This window comes from Nannospalax galili, unplaced genomic scaffold (assembly GCF_000622305.1).
Source record: "Nannospalax galili isolate Female #2095 unplaced genomic scaffold, S.galili_v1.0 scaffold488, whole genome shotgun sequence".
Taxonomy (NCBI): Eukaryota; Metazoa; Chordata; class Mammalia; order Rodentia; family Spalacidae; genus Nannospalax; species Nannospalax galili.
Window position 1 is genome coordinate 618822 of NW_008360316.1, and position 23100 is coordinate 641921.

At 40.5% G+C, this 23100-nt stretch overlaps 1 protein-coding gene across 8 annotated transcripts in view; it reads right to left on the reverse strand.

The window, feature by feature from the left end:
* Positions 1-23100, reverse strand: part of Rnaseh2b (ribonuclease H2 subunit B) — a 69624-nt gene that overhangs the window by 11478 nt on the left and 35046 nt on the right. For 5 of the 8 annotated variants that reach the window (XM_029559597.1, XM_029559594.1, XM_008824957.3 and 2 more), the window contains 6 exons: positions 15089-15153; positions 11871-11976; positions 8948-9029; positions 7666-7708; positions 3031-3111; positions 600-752 (listed from right to left, as the gene is read on the reverse strand). In XM_029559597.1, coding sequence (XP_029415457.1) covers positions 639-752; positions 3031-3111; positions 7666-7708; positions 8948-9029; positions 11871-11976; positions 15089-15153 — 491 coding nt within the window. In that variant the 3' untranslated portion in view covers positions 600-638. Of the gene's footprint in view, positions 1-599; positions 753-3030; positions 3112-7665; positions 7709-8947; positions 9030-11870; positions 11977-15088; positions 15154-23100 lie in introns of those variants that run through there. The other 3 variants (XM_029559592.1, XM_029559593.1, XM_029559596.1) reach the window with 3 other exon arrangements.

The following is a 23100-nucleotide window of genomic DNA, read 5'->3' on the forward strand; positions in this document are numbered from 1 at the left end:
AGTGATCTTCCACTAAGCTGCATCCCCAGCCCCGAAAGAACCATGTTTATGAAGAATACCTAGGAGGCTGGGAAAATGCTCACAAAATCATACTGTAAAAAAGGCAACAAAACTACTATTGTAGTTCCTTAAGATATTTTGTATAAGAGGAACCAAACTGTCTTTGTGTAATGGAAAGGTGAGAGATTACAACTTCTGTTTTTTTCCCTCTTTTTTTCACAAAGAATATGAACTCATAAAAACAAAAATAAGATTAAGATTTACCAAAATGTACAGTTCTGTTACCCAGTTTCTTTCAGCTAAAGCTACATATGATGAGGCCACAGGGAAGGGTGATGTGCTCAAGCCTGGTCCAGGTCAGCCTGCGGAGGAAGCTGAGCCCTCCCTGGCACTCTGTCTGCCTGATGACTTCATTACGGCAAACACCCAAGGCCCCAGCCATGAAGTCACACAATTACTTTCCCATATTCTGCTAGAAACAAACCCAACACGTGTCCAAGGTATCTGAAAACTGCTTCTCCCAATTTTCAGGGTAGTGATTCTGGGACAGGGTGTACAGTGACATGGAGGGAAGAGTTGGGAACAAGGAAAAACGAAACTTCTTTTTTTTTGGTTCACCAGACTTTATTTTCAATGTTTCAAACCTTCCCAGTTTTTTTATTTTTTGCACCAAAAAAAGCATCAATACTTTTCATTCCACTCTTGTCGACTTTGGCCAAAGCCTTCTGAGCTGCAGTCATTTTGCTATTTTTCTGTTAATGAAAATAAGAGAGATTTGTTACGAATGTCACATGTGCAAATCATGGATGCAAATCAGACAAGACGGCATGTCTTAATCAATTGGGACTTAAGCAGCTGCTACTGGTGTGTTTCATAAGAGTGAAAAGAATATCTACTCAGAATTCAGAATTCTGAGAAGAATATGTTAAGGAAAAACTGCCACCTTCTAAGGAGTGGACTGTTAGTTACAGGGATGGTTTCCTTTGGGGGCTAATTCTGAGGGTGCATTAAGTGTAATGACACTAACAATGGAAGCAACACAGGCAGCAATTGTCAGGGGGGAATTACAGCCTTGTATTACCACATGATGAATAATTCACACCAATTTACCATCTGATTTTATTCATGCACTCTACAGGAAAGCAAGCACAGCTCTGTCATATTCAACAGATGACCTGCACCACAGAGCATCCCAGCACAGTAGAGCTGCCCCATTGTGGCACCAAAAAGAAATGCTTTCCAAAAGACTGACTCCAAACAATTCTTCCCTGGGCATTTCTCTCTCTTCCTGGTCACCATCTTTTTTCTATGTCCTATAAAACACACTAGAAAATGTTAACTGCATGTGACTTGACTTTAGTGAGTCACAACTTGTTGATTAGAAGCCGTATCAATGATATACAGAGAAAACTGATCTGCCTTCCCTGAATCGTGAGGCAGGACAGCGCCCAGTGTCTTTAAAGGGCTCAGTGTGATTCTGGGATCTTGCTTCTCCCTTTCTGCCACTTACAATTTTGAAGGCTTAATTTTTGACTGGATGGTGAAGAGTGACAGTCTTTTGCAGACAAGTTGTCCCAAGCACTGAGCTGTCATCCTACCCAACTGTCAGCTCTCACTGGTGCCACAGCTGTGTGAAACCACTGCGCAGTGGCCTTTCCACTGATGATGGGACAAAAAGATTTCTCTTAGAGAAACCCACAATGTTCCCATGTACACAGAGCACCGGAAGAACCAACTATTTTGGCAAAAGTTAAATTGGAATGTCCTCTGATATCATATGCCCATGGACTACATTTTGAAAAAAAAAAGTTTAAACTATACAAGAACTATGAATTATTAAAATCTAAGTAGAAGTCAATGTATCTTGGGATGGGCACGCATAAAGAAAAAATGGAAAAAGCATAAAGGAACACAATGTTTATACTTAACCTCAAGAGAAAATTTACAACACTTAAAAACTGAGCAAAATGGCTAAAACACAGTGGAGAATTTCTTGTACCCTACATGTATCATGAAAAGTGTTACCAGTCTTAATTTAGAATCAATTCTTATAGATAAATAGAAAAGCACTATTGCTCCAACATAAAACCAGGCACAACTGACCATGTACAGACACGCAGAGGCAGACAAGCGGCTGGGAGGAGCCCAACTAAACAGAGGGAGTCTCATTTGACAGGCAAGAATTCAGAAACGAAACAAGAGCAGTGCCATACAGAATGCAAGATAGTACACTGCAATCACATTTGGAAATTATGAATTTCTACTGCAGTCTGAAAAGCATTTTAGCTATATATAGTTCAATTGCCATGAAAGCTCATGTTCTCTCAGTTCTAAATTGGGTCTAATGAAATAATCAGAGCAGCAGAGTAAATAAGAAAGTCCATCCCTTCATTAAAACAAAAAAATCCAAAAAAGCCTATGTGTCCAAAGATAAGGGACTGACTAAAGTATATTCCATACAATAAAATAAAGCAATGCACACGATTTGCCATCATGGCCAATGCTTCAAAGAATGTTAGGCATGTGAACATTTTCACACTATAGTACTAAATGAAAAAGACAAAGCAAGACCCAAGCATTATAAACACCAGTTTAAAAAGCTACATGCTTCTTACAGTGCATGAACAAAATGAAACAGCCAAGAGATGTAATCAGCTACTACTTTCAGGGTGAATGCTGAATGACAGAGTTAATAATTTCTGTTATTTGCCATCGTTTTTTAGGAAGCTCCTGGGCAGTAGGGCTGATGGAAAATTATTGGAGAGGCTACTCCCCTTCCCATCCAGCACCCTATGAACACACAGCAAAGTTCAGGCACTTTCTTTGCCATAGACCGGTCTTGGATTCGTAAAAAATCTTAATTTAACACGCTCACAATGATGAATAATTTTGAATGGACTATTATGTTAGAAATGCAAGTTAATAATTTTTCCTGGACAAAGTATAATTGTAATCAAAGGTGCAACTGTCTCTGGAAACATGCATCATGCACTGGGGACATACAGCATGCCACTGCACCTGAACACATACCTTTTCAGTCTTGAAATCTTTAGTGTTAAACTTAGTGTAATCTTCTTTGGCTTCTACCGGCTCATCTGATAGCTTTAGTTTCTGCAATGTTAGAGCAAGCGAAGCAGGGGTCAAACATCATCCTCTCATACCACTCCATTAAAAACAAACAAACTGCACAGGCCTCTTAATGCTTTCCCTTTTTACAAACTCCTTTACATTTTGACAATTTCCTTGAGAACTAAGTCACACAGCCCTTCTAAGAAGCAGTTTTGGTGCTGATGGGCCACATCTGAGCAGGTACATGACTTGGCCCCCTTAGTCCCTTAATGACATAAATCCATTTTCCATGTACCAGGCACTGTGAGCTTCTAGGTGGCTGGAGACTTCAAGGAGAGTCTTGGGGCTAAGACTAAGGCATAGAAGTTGAGGACAAAAATTCCTCTGAGGGATCCTGTTAGACAGGTGTACCTCCACTTCATTCACCACCTGGCCTGGTCTAATGTCCAGTCACAGATGCAGGGATAGTGCTGTTCCCTTGCTAGCAACTTTGCATAGCTTCAACCCACACCTCCTTTCCGTTCAGCAACTTCCTCATCCACAACCATGCACAAAAGTATACCTGCAGGCCAGGAGCCCACAGGAACAGCTAAGGAGGTAATAAAAGATGTGTGGGGAGAGCTCAATTTAAAAAAAAATTATATCACATCTATTTATTTTGTGTGTGTGAGCACATGCATGCCACAGCTCGCGCACACACAGGACAAGTCATGGGAGTTGGTTATTTCCTTTGACTATGTGGGTCCCAGAGATCAAACTCAGGCTTGGTAGCAAGTGCCTTCTGCTGAGTCATCTTGCCGGCCTCAGTACTGATTGACTGACTGATTGATTGGTGTGTGTGTGTATCTCAATTTAAAAAATATTTTATTATTTTTATTTTATGTGTATGAGTGTACTGCCTGCATGTATGTGAGTACACCCATGTCGTGCAATGCCGTGGAAGTCAGAAGAGGGTTTTGGATTCCCCTGGAACTGGAGTTGAGGATGGTTTGTAGCCACCATGTGGGTGCTGGGAATCGAACCTGGGTCCTCTGCAAGAGCAGTCAGTGTTCTTAACTACTGAGCCATCTCTCCAGCCCCATCTCTCAATTTTTGTAAATATTCTTTCTATTAGGCTCAGTGCAACTAAGTCAAAACTTCACTGAATATTTTCACCTTTCTCAAGAGGCTTTTGCACCATGTGAGAATTCTGTGAAGAGCTGGGCTGTGTCCTTCATAACCAAGTGCTCATAGCACAGAGAGAACATGCCACATCCTTCACTGACAGGGCAGAGAGCTGGGCAGATTCCTTGATGCTATATGCAGAAGAACTGACTGCACGGGGACTACCATTTGGATTTTCACATTTTTAAGCTCTTTGTGGAAATACCAGGTACATAAGTGTCATGGGTCCCTAGGAAATACAGACTTACCCCCCAGCTCCCTCCTCACACCCTGCATTTGCTGGGCAAACAAGTGGTAGAGCTGCTGCTAACAACCCCATGACACAAGGGAACAAAGTTACATGAAAATTTTCAATTTTTTTGCTATAAAACCAGAGATTCTAGGGATTTTCTTGGCCACAGAGCAACCTCTTGCAACTGAATCATCAAAAGCAAAAGACTAGCTCACTATAAATGGATGGCTTACCAGCACAGCATAAAAGGATGCATGCAACTTTTCAAGAATACATGTTCTGTCTGCTGTGGGGTGTGGTGGCTCATGCCTGTAATCCTGGCACTTGAGAGCCTGAGGCAAGTGGATTGCCACAAACTCAAGGTCAATCTGGACTACAGTGACTTCTAAGTCAGCCTGAGTTAGTGAGTGACACCTTGTCTCAGAAAACAAAACAAAACAACAATAATCAAACAGTCAAACAAAAGAATACATGGTCCTATTTAAATGGTGGTTAGGCAGTGCACACTGTCACTAGAAAGGCACCTTCAGCCAGCTGAGCAGAGCTTATACCCCACAATGCCGAAGGCTCTAATGGTATCAGAACTCTGAGCATGAATCCATGAGGATGTTTGTGTTCTTTCTCTGTGGCAAAATATTTCTCCACTGACTCAGGTTGTATGCTCAAGTGCAGGGGACCCACACCACCAGTGGGGCAGCAGATGCTGGGAATAGGCCGGAACTGATTTGGGACTAGGGCTGTCCCCAACCTTGATTAAAGAAGCTTCTCTTTGCAGCAAACAGCAGTTAACACAGAGACTCTTGACTGGTGGGGTGCTGAGAACAGCATTAAATGGGACATCCATATCACTTCCTCCAAGATTCAGGGAACATCACTGAAGCAGGGGTAAAAAGAACATTAAGAGCCAAACCACAGAGAGGAGAGCCATGAAACGCTGTCTTATGAGCATGACAAGGCTGTGGGGCCTGAAGTTACTATCTGGTCTTTATAGAAAAACTGTTGACCCTGGATCTAAATCATGAGTGATGAAACCACAAATGACTTACATTTTGGAAATTAAAATAAGAAAACAGGAAACTAGAATGGAGCAAACTTAAGAACTACATCACTTAAAATTATCAAAATACACTGTGTAGATGAAATTCTCAAAGAATTACTAAAAACGCTACATTTAAAATAAGAACAGAGCTTCAATGGAGTGAGCGCGCTGACAGACAGGTGGTGGGAATAGCTGTAATCCCAGCACTTGGGAGGCTGAGGCAGGAGGAGGGTAAATAGCAGGCAAGCCTTGGCTACATATAAAGATGCCATCTCAAAAATATAAACAAATAAAGAAAACGAAAAGGAAAGGAAAACAAGAAACATATTACTCCAGAAGGCATCAAGGGTGAAAAGTCTCAAGAATGAGTTCAGACTAATCCATAGATGATGTCTAAGTTATCAAGAAGAAAAATTTGGGGGAAAAAGAAATATGCTTTTTTTTTTTTTTTTTTGAGAGAGAAAGAAAGAGAAATAAATGAACATTTTCAGGGCACCTACCATCTCATTAACAGCAAGACAATTGTTGGTCCTTTTGTCCATTGAGCTACTGACAGAGGCTAACCCAGGTGGGAAGAAGCATGTCTGGTTTAGAATTGACCTTCTCTGCTCTCAGAGCAACTGACTTCTGCCCAAGAGAACAAAAGACACCCTGCTTTGATGCCATGCTGAGCATGGTGCCAGACTAACTGATGCACTTCCAGTTTCCAAGTAAATATCAAAGCAATACCTGTTTCCGAACCTGTCACCACCCAGGCCAAACAAAACACAATACAAACTAATCCTGAGTACGCTGGCCACCTTGAAGGCCAAACAACTGAATGCTGGGGAGAGGAAGCTGTTTAACATCCACAAGGTGCCTGATCGTGAGGCATCCATTCCTCTGCTGCTGTCTCACAGACAAGCAGGGCACGTGTGCTTAGGGCCCGAAGATTTGGCAGGCTACAGTTTGCAATCAGGTGTGGCCTATACGGACACAAGCTATGGAGGTACTAGGGGTAGAAGTTCTGAGAATATCTGGGCCAGGAAACAGTTTCCTAGGAACAGGGCTGGGGAGACAGTTCAGTCAGTAGTGTTTGCCGTGCTAGTACCAAGACTAAGTTCCACCCCCAGAACCCACATAAACAAGCTGGTGCATACTTGGGATCCTAGTGCTGGGGAGACAGGTAGGTTACTTGGGCTTGCTGGCTGGCCAGGCTAGCCTACTTAGAGAGCTCCAGGACAATGGAAGACCCTGTCTTAAAAACAAATGAACAAGAAAAACAAGGTGGATGGTGATTTTTGAGGAATGACATCTGAGGCTGGCCTCTGGCCTTAACAAGCACATACACAAACACACACATATGAAAGAGCTCATTGACAAATGACAATCACACACAAATGATTGATCATTTCAAATTCAGGAAAGAACCAGTCATCTTTTTTCAAAAGTCTCTTTATGCTAAAAAAAAAACCTGTGCTCTGTACCCCTTTGTGCCAGTGACAATAAGATTTGGCAATATGACTTCAGTTCTATGTAGAGTTTTATGGGTAATTAATAAAATACAGGTCTATGGGTAACTCAAGAAGATTTCAGCCAACATGGTTGAAGATACCTATAATCCCAGTACTTTGGGAGACTGAGGCAGGAAGACTGAGTTCAAGACCAGCTCGAGCCACATTAGTGAGACCCTATCTTAGGTGGTAAAAATTATCTTACTTATATATCTATAAGATATACTTTAAATTTATCCTTGTGTGTGAGTGTCTATATGTGTACATCTCCATGTGTGTTTGACAATGTGTAAGCGCAGGTGCTCATGTAGGACAGAAGAGGGCATCAGGTCCCTTGAGCTAAGTTATAGGCTGTTGTGAGCCATCTGACATGAGTGCTGAGTACAGAACTCTGGTCCCCTAAAGGAGGAGCGAGTGCTCTTAATCATCAAGCCATCTCACCGGTCCCTAACTATACTATTTTAACAGACGTATCTTGCTAAAACCAATTTGGTTTCTATAAAAGTAAAACACTGATAGAGAGCCAGTGCAGTCCGTAGTTCATGTTACCACATGTCATGCAAGATGGATCTTGAATGTTTTAAAATAGACTAGCACAGGCCAAACACATGGAAAAAGTTCAATATATTTTTTAAGTCCCCAAAGATATCTTGGTCACAGTTTCTTACCTTTGATGGAGAGTTTGGCAATGAAGCTGAAGGTTCTGGAAGCCTAAGGAAGTTAAAAATAATCACAGTCATAGCTTTTCATAGAGAAGCAAATAAACTGGGCCAACCTAAGACATAAGAGTCTTGCTTGCTGGAGGCCTTTGTCTCCATACACTTCCTCTTTACCGCAGAGTGAAGAAGGCAGCTTCACTGAAGGAATAACACTTTGCTACTTATTTCTGTATACTGGAAAAATTTCCAGTAAGAACACAGGTTACAATTAGAACCCATTTGCTGAAATGGAGCTGCTTTTCTTTAGCCTCTGTAATGCATTTGGCAGAGGAGTGTTTTCTTTATAAATGATGATGCCAGATTTATTTAAAAATGAAAACTACCATAGCCACTGGGGAAAGCCACATGAACATTACCTTTTCACTCATAAAAGAGTAGTTTACTCAAATATTTCACCCAAAATATTTCATTCAAACTTAAAACTTTCAGTGGAAAGAATTGTATCTACACAAATAATAGAAAGGTCTCTATCAAGACAAGCATCTTGCAACCCAGAGAAACATTAAGCAGAAGGGTGGTCATAAATCAAAAGAAGCTTTCCACATACTAACTACCAAAGAAGTCTGTTTCCCATAAAGTTTTTAAAAGTGGAACCTATGGAATTTGCTAAAAGTAGCAACTATATCATCTATTATGGAATAAAGAAGAAAAGGATTTAATGAGGATCAGGAAAGACTATTAAATCATCATAAAACCGTAACATTGCTGCAAAAATCTTGGAAAAAATACACATTAAAAATCTATAAAAGGAAGAATGCAAATCAAGTCACCCACAGGATCACTCTTCTACCATGCAAGGATATGGACTAGTCTTCATGTGACCTTGAGTATTTACAGAGGTATTGAGTAAACACCTGATTCTAATAGTGAAAAATGCATACACAGAACTTCTAAACACAATTTTCAAAGCTGTTACCATCTGCTTTGCATCTCTATTTTTCTCTCAAAATGACCACAAAGAATCAAATTAATTATCATTGGGGATAAAATCTTAATGTGTTTTCCCTTAAATTGTACAAAGCAATAATTTTAATCCTAAACTCATTTAAGCTGCAGCAGTTTTCACCAAATCAACTCATCCCAATTAATGTCCATTAAAACTCACCACCAGTCCAGAGAATACAATACAGTTCAAGGACAGCACTTACCACACGCTATGGAAGACCCACTGCCAGGGAGATGGAAGCACAAAGGAGCTTGTGAATCAGGACTAAAGATGAATGACACTTACTTTAAGTACTTAGATAGGTCATCACTTAATTCTTTAGGGATGTAATCAGAGATCAGACCATAGGCATAACGAACATAATCTTCTGAAAGAAAGAATAGGGAAAAATAAAAGGAAAAAAATTAGTAATAATTATGGTGGTTTTAGTCAAACTGACCTGAGTTCAAATTCTTGTTCTACCTGGCTTTGGAAATTCACCTAAGCTCTGGCCCAAATTTATACATTGGTAAAGCAGGGAGATGAATACCCACCCAGCAGGCTAAAGGAGAACTATGACAGATGAGATGTGACATGGGATGCTGCCATAGATGAAATGACATAGCAGATGCCACCAAAGCTACTTTCGAAAAGAAACTCAGGGTTGCTTTCTTGAAGTTTCAAGGACTACACATAAAAATGAAAAACCTGCTGTAACAGCATGAAAGACTCACATCTCCTTTTTAAGGTTAATCTTTTGTTAAGTCTGCTTTAGTACAGAAGAAATCTAATCACTGAGCAGAAATACTTATTTAAAAGAAAATAATACATATAATTATTTAGCTGATTTGTCTCTACTAGGTACTCACTTTATAAGAACTTCAAACACTATATATATTTCCAAACTAACAAAATGAAAATGAATAACTACTTACTGGGCAGAATGGATAACCATTAGTTCAGATCTCTGGACCTTCAATATTAAAATACAGCTGACACCAACTGAATGCAGTCAAAATCTGTTTCCAAATGCCATTTCTAACTCAGACTTGTGTGTAGAGCATGGGAAGAATACTTTGTGTACCAGTGGGTGGAACCCTGGGGACATGAAGTAGCAACAGCAGACCCCAGGCTTGCTGCTGGGATATCCGTTTGCTTCCTTTGTTCCTTCTGCCTTCAACCCAAGGTAGCAATGTGCCTCATTATTACTTAAAAATGATACTGTCTGGTCTTCAGTAGGAGATTGTCACTGTTGATCAAAACTGAAGGTTTTCATTAGACACTTCTTAAATTGTGCTTATGCTGCTGGGTAGCCCTTATTCAGTGGGGCACGAAGAGATAAGAGATTTTAAGAACACCACCATCTAGTTCATTTGCTCCTTCTGGTTTCACCCTGACATGGTTTGAATCTGAAATGTTCCCCCAGGCTCTTGTTTGGAGCACTTGTTTCTAGAGTGCTGGTGTTGTTCTGAAGGTCTGGAGCCTACGGAGATAGGGCTTGGATGGCAGAAGGAAATCAGGGGAGGAGGGCTTTGAAAGTTATGTCTGCCCCTGGCTCTGGTCCAGCACTCTCTGCTGCCTGTCTGCTACCATGTAGCACAAGTTCCCACCAGTGAACTGATCCACTCCTACCACCATGGCCTTCCCCTTCATGATCTGATGATTTCATGGACGGAAATCTCTCTGAAACTGGAAGCCAAAATGAACCTTTCCTCCTGTAAATTGTTTCTATTGGGTACTTTGATCACAGCAATTTAAAAGTCACTGGTACATACACCCAGATAGAAGACCTAAAGAGGAATAGTGTAAATAGTAAAATTCTGGCTGCAATGCTAAAATACAGGCCCACCCAGGACTTGTGGCAGAGTCCTGGAGCAAACACTGCACTCAGAGTAAATGACCCCGCCTATCTGCCAGGATAAGTCACCTATGTCTCTGGGGCCACAGCTTTCCATTTTTAAAATGAGAAAATACATCTAAATAATCTCTTACATTCCTCTTCTTACTTAAAAAATGTAGTTTTGTTAATTGGTTGGTTTTTTCATCTATTCCCATCAACCCATTTGACTCAATCCTTCCTCTTGTTGTTAAAGTCACTGGAGACACTGGTTGCTGGCGACCTTGGTAGAGCAAGTATGCTCTCCACCACTCCCAGTAGGTAGCTGTGCCTGCAAGCAAGGTGTGGGAGAATAGATCCAAATCTGCCTAAAAGACTAGCATTTACAAACAGACCACTGTTCCTTGCATTTATTTTCTGTGTGTTTGTTAGCTTGATTGTTCATTTATTATTTTTACAGCGTTGCGGACTGATTCCAGGGTCTCATGCTTATTAGGCTATGCTTGATCAATGTGGCCCAAGTCCTAGTCCATGTGCTTATTAATGCCTGAAGTCAGAAGTAAACACTGAATTGGAGCTTAAGGTCAGAATAGTTTCTGTCCCACCATTTGAGAATGTTAATTGTATTACATAACTTTTTCTTTAACTACATATATAAAAATAAGAGAGAACTATGTTGGAAAAAGCAAAATAATGTATCTTAATAACCTAAAAGAAAAAAATGTCCTTAGTGAGACCTGGTCTTAAAATAAAAAGTCCTTGTTTTAAGGGCTGGGGACACAGTTCAGTGAGAGAAAGTCTGTCTCTTCATTTTAGAGGTGGGGATGTTGTTCAGTGACAGAAAGCCTATCTGGCATGTGAGAGGCTCTCGGCTTCACTCTCAGAATGGATAGAAGGAAGGAAAGAGGGCAAGTTAGAAAGATAAAGCAGGAATGAAAATCTGACAAGTGAAGACATTTTATTGATAGGATACACTCTCTCAGGAATATATGCCATGAGTACAGGCTGCAAAGAGATCCACCCTCCATCAGCAAATGGCCTCGCCATTTGCTACCTAGTAACTTTGGGCAGTCTGGCTCTTATGAGCCTTGAGGGGGTCAGATGACACATTTAATATACTGGCAACTTAGCAAGGGCCTGGTATATTTCATACACTCAATAAAGGGTAGCCAGGGTCGTTAGGGCTACTATCGCTATTAGTAAAGAACACTATTTGCTGAACAAATGATTGAAGCACTGATTAATAACAGATACCATCTAAGGTGGGCAATGGTATGGTGTCTAAAATCAGCTCTTTGAGCACATGGACAAAAATAGGAAGATTTTGCAGCCTTAGAGTTTTATACCTTATAGAGCAGTCAGAGGTTAATTCTGAGGAGATACTCTGCTTACCTTCCTTGTCCCTGGAAACCTGACTGCCAGAGAAAAATGCAGCTGACTGTACCCGGGCTCCAACATTGACATTACTGGTTTTCAATGCTGCCACAGTCTGACTGACCTAGGAAATAAACACAGGGAGCAAATAAAGCTACTTTCAACTTAACTTCAGAATGCCATGACTTTCTAGATGGCCCTTGCCCATCTGAGAGGCAGGAGGTACCTTAGTACCTGGAACTATCTTGATCAAATGTCAGAAGACAAGATGGCTACACATGCAGAGAGAGGACCTCAGCATCCAGGCTTCCCCACAAATGACAGGAGTGCACTGTGATTACCCAGAGATGACTGTGGAATCAAGCTGCTTGGGTTTGCTCTGTGAACACAGGCCAGTTACATTACTTCTTTGTTCCTCTATCAGTAAAATGGGCATAAAAGAAGCATTGATCTCAGGACTTCTGTGAAGACTGAATGAGCTCATATGTAAAGCCCTGAAAATGAGCTTATCCGGCATAAAGTTTACATGTAATAATTTTTTAACAAAAATAAGTATTTTCCACCCTCTAGAGAGTGTTAGTGTAAGTTTTACTTTGCTGGTCATGGCATCATCATTTGCGGAACAGATGCTCATATGGATACTTGGCTCAGTATTGGCACCTACAGACTAGATACTGTAGAACACAGGACATGTGAAACAGGGCATTTTATAACTCTTCACCACCTTGTACACTAGAAACCTGAACTCCACAGCTTCAACATCAATGTTTCCAGACTGTCAGTGTGCTCAGAGACATGACACACAAACACATGTGTCTTCTACATGCAAGACACAAGGTCATCTTAGCAAGCAGGATGAGAAGTGCTGTTGTCCACTGACCTTGTAAAAATTTTGTCATTAAGAGCTGGCTCAGTGAGATTCTTAACAGTGTAAAAATACATGATGGCGGGGGCTAGAGAGATGGCTCAGTGATTAAGAGCACTGACTGCTCTGATCTGAGTTCAGTTCCCTGCATCCACATAGTGGCTAATAGCCATCTGTAACTCCAGTTCAAGGGGAAATCCAGTGCTCCCTTCTGGCCTCGGTGGGCACTGCATCCACATGGTGTACTTTTTTACATGCAGGCAAAACATTCATAACTCATAAAATAAAAATTAAAAAATTTTAAGAAAAAAATTTCCTCCCCCAAATGACGGCCTTTTAACAGTCCATGTCATAATCCAGTTAAAAATGTACAGCAAGCCAATATTCAACACATACCTAAATATACATTTCATAGAACTATCCTAATGTTTATCCTTATTCTATGCTACATTTTAATCCATTCTATTCTATCCTAATTTATTCTATCCTAATCCATTACAAGAGAAATATTAGTTGTAATCTACTTAATTTACTTGAAAACCACCACCCGAAATCTTACATAGGCCAGGTGTGATGGTGTATGCTTTTAATCCCAACATGCAGGAGCTCTCTGAGTTTGAGGCCAGCCTTGCTCTATTAAGAGTTCCAGGCCAGCCAGGGATATATAGTAAGACCCTGTTTCCAAAAGGAAATCTCATCTTCGAATCACTTAGAGGGCTTGCCTGTAAGATGACCCTTCTGCAGCATCCCACACCTAAAGAAGACACTTCTGAGCCCTCCCTCCTTGCCTGGCTGTGTAAGCAACATCACCCCAGAGACACCTGTGGGGTTTAAACACAGAAAAAGCATCAGCCTGGCATCGTCTGTCTTGAAAGACTCCAGTCTGCACCAGCCAATAGCAAGAATTCCTGCTATTCAGGGGCAGGACCATGAAATCAAATGAAAACCTCATTGATTTTTGCTGCTAGAGGATTCTTATCTACTCTGCTTAGCTAGTTACACCCTTGTAGTCTCCATCTGTGCTTTAGGCCTAGGCCCCCTCCTGCTTGTCCTGCCTGAGACCTGCAGACTAGCCTGACAAGTACAGCTCTCACCATTCATCAAAGAAACTTCTTTGGCAACAGATGAAGATTATTATAGAGTTCCACAACTGGTCAAATGCAGAAAATAAGTGTCAGTGAGATGCCTAGCCCTAAGTGACACATCTACAATGCACCCTCTCCCTAGGTTTAGGGAACAGAGAGAATATTAATGTATCTCCTAACTCTCACCAGCAAAGCTTCCTCATGCAATAGATGGTGATTAAAACAAAAAGCCACAACTTGCCAAAATACAGAGAATAAGAGACTTCAGAGTGCATGTCCCTGATAGGACTTCTATATTAAACTTCTGCCACCCAAGGCTCAGAGACCATTACAGAAGAGGAAGCAGAAAGACTGTAATAACCACAAGAAAACAGTTTTTCAGGTGGCTGGGAACTTGCTCATATGAACTTACAGCAATGGTGGCGGCATGCACAAAACCCATGCAAACTCAAGCCAGTAAAAATCCAGCAAAGGACACACACACACACACACACACACACACACACACACACACACACACACACACACACACACACACACGCACGCACACACCACACACATATAAAAACAAAAAATACAGCAAAGAAGTGGGGAAATGGGCAAGAAGCCCCAAACTTAACTGAGGAACTGTTGGCAGCTGGTCAGTGCTGGTTGAGGGAGAGTTGGATTTCTTTAAGGAGTGACGCTAGACAGATTGACCAGGCTCCAGTGGATAGAGTCAAGGGACATTTGGGACACAAACTTGACTCAATAGGCCTTAACATATATAACAGAATGCATGAAATCTGGTGAGGGAGGCTATGGGGAGGGGTGCAGATAGGGGAGTCTAAATATGATTAAGACATATGAAATCCACAAAAGTTCAATTAAAAATTTAAAAAATCTTAGTTTCTCCTCAATCTTTGATCTTTATATAGCTTTTCACAGGTGGTCCTTGGATCCAGATTTATTGCCTAATCTGAAGATTTTTAAAGGGGAACTTTAGGGGCTAGAGAGACAGCTCAGTGGTTAAGAATACCGGCTGCCCTTGCAGAGGACCTGGTTTCAGTTCCCAGCACCCACATGGTGGCTAACCACTGTCTGTAACTCCAGTTCCAAGGGATCCAATGCCCTCTTCTGACCTCTGCAGGCATTGTATGACATGGGTGCACTTACATACATGGAGGCAAAACACTCATTCACATAAAATAAAAATAGATAAAGAAAGAAAGGAAAGAAGGAAAGGAGGGAGGAAGGAACTTTACATTTCTTCTTTTTAGCCAAAAGGCATTAGTGAGGTGCCATACCTTTTTTTCCAGCCACTTTAATGTCTTCTCTTTGCTATACTTATAATATTTCTTGTTGCTTATTTCTGGATTAAATGAAAGGGAAAAAAAAAGCCCACCTCAGTACAATGAGTTAGACAAACAAAAACCATAAACTCAAGGTTATAACATATACATATTAACAACTTAAAGATATTTTATAGCAGTTTGCATTCTTCAAAAACTCCAACTATAAACCGAAAATACTTGAGATAGTAAAAATAATCCCCTACTAGAGTCTGGGTACCTCAGAAGTCATCCACTCACTTAGTCAGTGGAAGTTTAAGAAAACTCTCAAATTACATAGACAGCTCAGTAGAAAGGAATTTTAAAATGCAGCCAACTAACATGCTAAGCAGTCTTAATTTTTCTCAACAACCTTAAACTTACCTCAATGTTTTCAATGAAATACTTCTTTTCTAAAATAGAAATGGAAATACCAAGGGGTAAAAAACAAAATCAAAGCAAAGACAAGGTGTCTGGGAAGTTCAGTACGTATTTGCAGAGGAAAAAAAAAATCTTATTATCCACTCAATCCTTTCCCTGGTGGGATTAGTGAAGCTTAAAAGGATGGGCCTGTCTCTTAATGTATCAGCGATGTAATCACAACTAGTTCAGAGTAATTTAGATTTATGGTGAGCTCAACTTGGTCCTTGAAGGGGATCAAAGTTCCAGCTCTTATAAATAATACTTCCTCTCTTCACAATCCACCTGGCTTTACACACCATGTCATTAAACCAGGATTTCCTGTGTAACACTTTTCTTTATGGGCTTTCTTCTTCCTCCCACCAGGTTTCCTTTACAGCCATGCAAGAGTCATCCTAAGACCACTGGAGAGCCTATGGCCAAAGCAGACTCTCCACTGGGAAGCCAGACAGAACTTGCTTTCCCTACCTCCCTTCTGTTCTATGGGAAGTTGAAACTGCTTATTCTGGGGTAGTTTTTTTGTAGTTTATCCAATGGTTTGTACAGGGTAGGGCCTCAGGTCCTCAGCTTCAGTCTCAGTGAGTTTCCTCCCCTCTGCAGCCTGTTGCTGACAACATAGAAAGGGGCAGTCAGTCCTTCACACTCATCTCTGAGGATGTGCCCCTGGAGTAACAAGAAGGAGGAAGGACAGCTGTATATGACATTCTGTCACAAGTCTAAGAACCCCTGCTCTTCTGGAGCTAGGTCTGCATAGGGAAACAGCCTGCTGCAAAGCAAGTCCTGTCATACTGGACTACTCTGGAGACCATGTCTCACCCTACACACAAGTTAGGAATTTTAGGATTCCTTGTCATTCAATAGATGGACACTGTTTAATAGCATTTAGAAGTTCCATGCACCGTCTAAGACAGACTTTCCAAAAAAGCTAAGTGTTCAAGTCTCTCAGAGAGTCTACTCTGCTCATACTTCCAAATTTCTTGGAAGAAGTCCCACTTTCTGAGCCCTTGAGTGAGCCTCTCCTCCCTCTCAGGTGGAGAACACAGAGTGAGCCACCTGTCTGGGCTCATGCACAGTTTAGCATCACCCTCAGAACCTGTTTCCGCCTGTATAAAGGGATAGAATTCCTTAGGAGATAAGCCATATAAATCCTAAAGCACAATGCCTGCCATATACAAAATAGTATTCACTGTGGAAAAATGACGATAATCTTTGTTAACAGCTGCCATAGTTCACTTCAGTTGTCGACTTGACACAAACCTAGAGACACCAAGGAAGAGAGAAACTTCCTCCATCAAATTGGCTCATGGGTATGTCTGTGAGGCATGTTCTTTACTACAAATTGACTGTGGGCAGTGTCACCCCTGCACAGGTGCGCCTGGGCTGCATAACAAAATGTGGTCCTGGAAGCAAGCCAGTAAGCAGTGTTTCTTCATGGTACCCTGCCTCCAGGATCCTGTCTTGATTTTCCTCAGTGATGGACTGTGACCTGGGAACTGTACACTGAAATAAACCCTTTCCTCTATGGTTTTGGTCAGTGTTTTATCAGAGAAACAGAAAGCCAACTACAACAATGGCACCAGCAACCAATGCTTCTTCAACCCCTTTACAAACACTTCCTCTGTGATGGTCAGAATGAATCTCAGGTGAAAAACATTTTAGCACTTCATCTAAAGAGACTGCCTCTGAGCCACACTAAGTAAATGGTCAAACTCATTAGTAAGTAGTCCCTGCTCCAGGGCATGTCTCCTCATCCTGTTTGTGGGAAAAGCCTTTGCAGCATGGCATCCATAAAACGGTCCATTTTGGCTTTCTGCCTCCCATGACTCCTCTGATTGTTTTCCCAGCTCTGCTTTCCTCTTTGCCAAGGTCAACTGTACCTTTCTCTTCGGGTGACCTTATTCTAGCTCAGCTAAGCTAGACCAACCCAATGGGGTACATGTAATGCCCTGAGTGAGGCTCAGTAACTTCACAGAAAAATTGGTCACCGTCCCATAGACCATGCGCCTGGTTACCAGGGATAGAATCTGGGGTCAACATTCGCTCCTGCCTTGTCTGCCACACTGCACCCCTCTGGCTGGGGATGGGAAGTGTGGATACAAATGAAACTGACATTAAACTGGATTGGATATCAAGAGGCCTAGCTTCTAGTGCTAGATCAGAAACTTCTTATTTTATTTATTTAAATTTCTATTTTGTGTATATGAGTGTTTTCTTTAAAAAACAAAAACAAAAACAAACAAATAAAAAAAAAAACAGACATTATGGGCCGGGAGTGGTGGTACATGCTTTTAATCACAGCACTCTGTAGGCAGAGGCAGGCAGATCTCTGTGAGTTGAAAGCCAGCCTGGCTACACAGTGAAACTGTTGTGTGTAGGTATACTGTTTGTATAACAGATACATATACATTTAAAGTACATAATTCGAGCAGCTTGGAGAAATCCAAGCAGTCTACCTACCTGTGATGGCTGGTTTTAACTGTCAGCTTGATAGTATAGGGGTCACCTTGAAAGGGACTCTCAAAGATGGATCCTCTAGATCAGGTCAGCATGTGGGCATGTCTGTTTGAGATTATCTTGATTTCATTAACGGGGATGGGAAGACTGCTCAGTATAGGTATCCCCATTCCTGGACTGTTATCAGAGTGGGGAAAGCCAATCTAGTCAGCATGCATGCTTTATTCAGTGCTCTGCTCTCTGCTCTTCACTGTGAATGTAATGTGACCAGTTCTCTCAAGCTACTGTTATGTGTTACCTGGAACTGTGAGCTAAAAATAAACCTTTTCTCCCCTAAGTTACTTTTATAAGGGTATTTTACACAGTAGCATGAAGCTTCACCCCAAATTTCCTTGAATCTCCACAGTTCTCCCACCTTCCCACCTTCCCATTCAGAGGACCACTGAGCTCTCATACATTAGTTTTTGCTCTGTTCTAGTCACAGAAATGGCTCATAGGAACGTGTTCATTTGCCTTCTTCGCTCCAGTTTCTCTGAGCTGCACTGCTTTGTTGCAGGCAGCGGCAGCCCCTTAGTCGGCACCATGGGGTGTATATTCTGGTTACAGAGACCACATCCGCTGACCCATCTACCCGGGACCATTCAAGTTCTAGTTTGGGACTGTGTTGAAAAAGTTGCTCTAAAGAACAGAGAGGCTGCATCCTTACTCAAATCTCTGCATGGGCATATATTTTAATAAGCCCAGAGGAAATAAATAGGAATAGAATTACTGAGTCACAAAAACTGTCAAGTGGTTATAATTTTGTCTTTTAAAAATAAAGGATATTTATTTGGATAAAACACCACATATTTTTCTATGGAGATAGTTTTTATGTCCTGAAGCATATTTGTCTTCCTCAAGATCACCAAGAGTTTGTCCTACTTCTTCTTCTAGAAGTTCAATGATTTTTACTTTTGTATTTAATTCAGCTGTCTATTTTGAGTTAATTTTTCTGCCAGTGTGAGGTAAGAATCAATGTCCATTATTTTCATATAGATATCTGATTTAAAACATTCCTTTTTACAGTGAACTATCATGAGACTTAAAACTTAATTGATCATATAAGGTTGGATCCATTTCTGGAATCTTTACTCTGTTTTATTTATGTAAATTTGATGTCCTTAAATCAGTTTATATAAAATCGCTGATTTGTTCTTCCTTTTAAAATATTTTTAAAAATTTGTTTTTATTTTTTATGTGTATGAGTATATTGCCTGCCTATATGTAAGTGCATCTATGTTATGCAAAGCCTGGCGAGGAGGGCACTGGATTCCCCTGGAACTGGAGTTATGGATGGTTGTTAGCCCCCATGCAGGTGCTGGGAACCGAACCCAGGTCCTCTGCAAGAGCAGTCACTGTTCTTAACCACTGAGCCATCTCTCCTGCCCCTGTTCTTTTTCAAAAGTGTTTGGGCTATTGTAGGACCTTTAGAGTCAAAGGAATTCCAGGGATAGTTTATCAGTTTCTATACAAACCAAACCAAACCAAATCAACCAGTCTGCTAAGTATTACACTGAGGCCTGAAACTTAGCCAAGGGACTATTGACAGCTGATGACTGCTGAATGCAGGAAAGTTGATCTTCTTTAATGGAGTGATATTAGATAGGCTGAACAGGCTCCAGTGGATCACACTACGAGACATCTAGGTACACAAACTTGACTCAACAGGGTTTAACATATAAGACAGAATGCATGAAATCCTGTGGGTGGGCTATGGGGGTGCAGATAGGGGAGGTCTAAATATGATTAAAATGTATTGTGTGAAATACATGAAATTTCAGTAAAAAATATAAATTGAAAACAAAAACACCAAAATGTAAAAAAAATTAAAATGTTTACCAAGCAAAAAAGTTACAGTAGGCTAATGCTAATATATAATTAAAGAAAAAAAATTAGTATAGCTAAGTACACAGTATTTATAAAGGTTAGAGCAGAACACAAGATGCCTAAGGTCTTCCTATTCACACAGGACACACTGACTGACTCACCTAGAGTGGCCCCCAGTCCTGCAAGCTCCATTCCTGGTAAGCGCCCTGAATAGGCCCACCATTCTCAATCTGTCATGTTGCATCTTTACTGTATTTTATGTTTGGATAAGTGTAGATATACAACTACTTACCATTATGTTGCAGTTATCTACAGTATTTACTGTAGTAACATGCTGTGTAGGTTTGTAGCCCAGGATACAGACTATGCTGTATAGCTCAGGTGTGCAGTAAGCTATGCTCGCAAGGCTGTGTAAATATACTATTATATCTCTAAATAATGATGAAATTGGTTAGCGGTGCATTTCTCAGAAACCCACACCTATAGGTAAGCAATGGATGACTCTTCAGAAGTAACACTGATGTCTGTATGTTGGCCTTGTATCCTGACACCTTGCTTATTAAAAGTCCCACTAACTTTCTTATAGATTCTTTTCGATTTTACAAACATAACAATATTGTCTATGAAGAATGACAGTTTTACTAGGATTCTTCAATCAGTATGTTTTCTCTCTTTCCTCTCTTACCGAACCTGCTAGAACTTCTGCCACAATGGCGACCACAATGGTAAAAGCAGATATCCTTGTCTGAAGCAGTCTTAAGGAGAAAGTAGGTTCAGTTTTTTACAAGGATGATGTGAGAAGTCTGCCATAGATACCCTTTACCACAATGAGAAAGCTTGCTTTGACTTCTAATTTGATGAAAAAATTATTTCATGACCAAGTTTTCTCAACTGCCTTTTTGTATCTATTGAGATGATCATACAGTTTTCCTTTTATAATACACAAATTTGTGAAGTACTCTTACTTTCTAGTGCTCAGCAAACTAGCATTCCTATATTTGATTTTGTAATATTTTCTTAAGAATTTTTCAATCCATTATAGCAAATGACATTAGTCTGGTTTTCTTTTTGAAACAACCTTGATTTGTTATTGGGGGCACATCTGATCTCATAAAATTTTAGTTTCACAAATTTCTTTCCTTATCTATTTGCTGAAAAACTTTGCAATAGTCTTGCTCTGAGGATTATTTCTTCCTTAAAGTGAAATATAATTCACCAGTGAAGCCAGCTAGGCATAGTTTTCTATCTAGGAAGTGTTTTGTTTTTTAAAGGTATATGTATGAGTGTTTTGCCTGCATATATGTATGTGTAGTACATGTGTGCCTGGTACCTGCAGAGGCCAGGAGAGGGTGTCAGATCTCTCTGAAACTGAAGTCACTGATGGTTCTTAGGAGCCATGTAGGTGCTGGGAATTGAACCTGGGTCCTCTGTAAGGCAGTAAGCAGCTAGTGCTCTTAATAATTGAGTTATCTTTCAGCCCCATCTAGGAGGTTTCTAAATCATAAATTTTGAAATTAATATTTCCTGGACAAGAGATCATTATAGCCCAGAGTGCTACATAAAACCCAATATATAAGTTGAAGCTTAACTTTGAAATTTATAAATTTTAAAAAACAAGTTGATTTAAACTGTTCATAAACCCATAATTATGAAAAATGCATGCATACCCTAAACTTATACTTGTGAATCAGTGAGGCAGGCAATATATGCACATGGTAGAAAAGTGTATTTTTTTTCCTTTGTGTCCAGTGCTTATAAAACTGGCCTCAAGCATCTGCAAAGATTTGGTTTACAAAATAAAGACAGAATAAAAGTAAGTCTGTGATTAAATAAGATGTTCAGCAATTGGGTAATCAGTTTGCAAACTTGAATTTCCCCAATGAATTGTTGAGCAAACTGCCTAGAGCACATTTTCCTTTCTACTCTCTCAATGTTTTCCATAAGTAAGAAACTCACACGGTCCTTTTACCCCTGTCTCCTGGGGATTGAATCTTGGCAAATGTACTGTGTGTTAATCAGGTAAGTTTCCTGTCTCTGCCTGTTAACTGCATCCATAGCACACTTGGCTTCTGATATGAAGCAGTGTCACAATCAAGGCAGAGTTCATGACCCTTTTAGTAGTCCTTTCCTGTGTCATCTCACCACTGACTGTAAGCTTCTTTGTCCAGAAACATGCTCTGAGACTCAGTGTCAGTGACTAAAAACAGCATCCTCCTCACTCCCCAACAAAGAGGTCAGGTGAAGGTCACAGACATCTATATTCAGTGTACAATGACTGTGGCTGGGCTTATCAAGAAGGTGGAGAACAGGCTCACACACCTAGTGGACTTGACCTGATTTTTAACAGTACAGACATTTGCATCTATTGAGATGATCATCTGGTTTTTCTTTTATAATTCACAAATTTACTGGCCCCTGTATCTGGGGCTAATACTTAAATAGATGGGGAACCTGAGTATTTAAGGTTTACTCTACCTGTGCAAATCACATGTGCAGAGGATGGAAAGCTATAAACCAACTGTACCTGGGCTTCCACCATGGATATTATCTGACTTCTCTTTAGTAGTTTTACTCTCTTATTTAAAAATCTAGAAATAAATGTCAACAAATAAAAGCAAACACTAATTTATAATGGATAATAATCCAAACTTAAACAAGCAACCAGTACCCAACACAATCACTAAAAGATGACTTGGAGGGCATACAAAGAGCTCTCTGCAGACAGAGATCTGTCTGTTCCTGATGCTATCCTTGTTCTCACTGACTCCCTTCTGTAACCCACTTTTTGCTATATAAACGGCAATTATAGAGAGGACACACCACCAAAGAACTCTAGCAGAGTATCTTGAAGCATCACAGAGCTATAGGAAGGAAGAACAAGAGCCATAATCAGATGGATTCAAATCCTGCTTCTATTGCTTCACTCTTTGTGATGCTAGTCAGGTTATTTAAACTCTTTGAGCCTCAGTTTCATTTAAGGTGCAGGTTCTAATAGCAACAAAAATTACTGCAAAGATTAATCAACAATATAAAGTCAACAGCATAGACGTTCTGTTGTATCTAAGCATACATCATACGCTTAGGTTTGATAGGCTCTCACAAGCAGGTGTCAAGGCAGAACTGGACATTTCTTTGCAGATCCTCACAGAAACCATGTCCACTGTGGTACAGCATCCTTGTGCACACCCCCTGCAGGAGTGCAGTGAGCAACATGAACTACTTATGTGTATTCTGATGAAGAAGGCTTT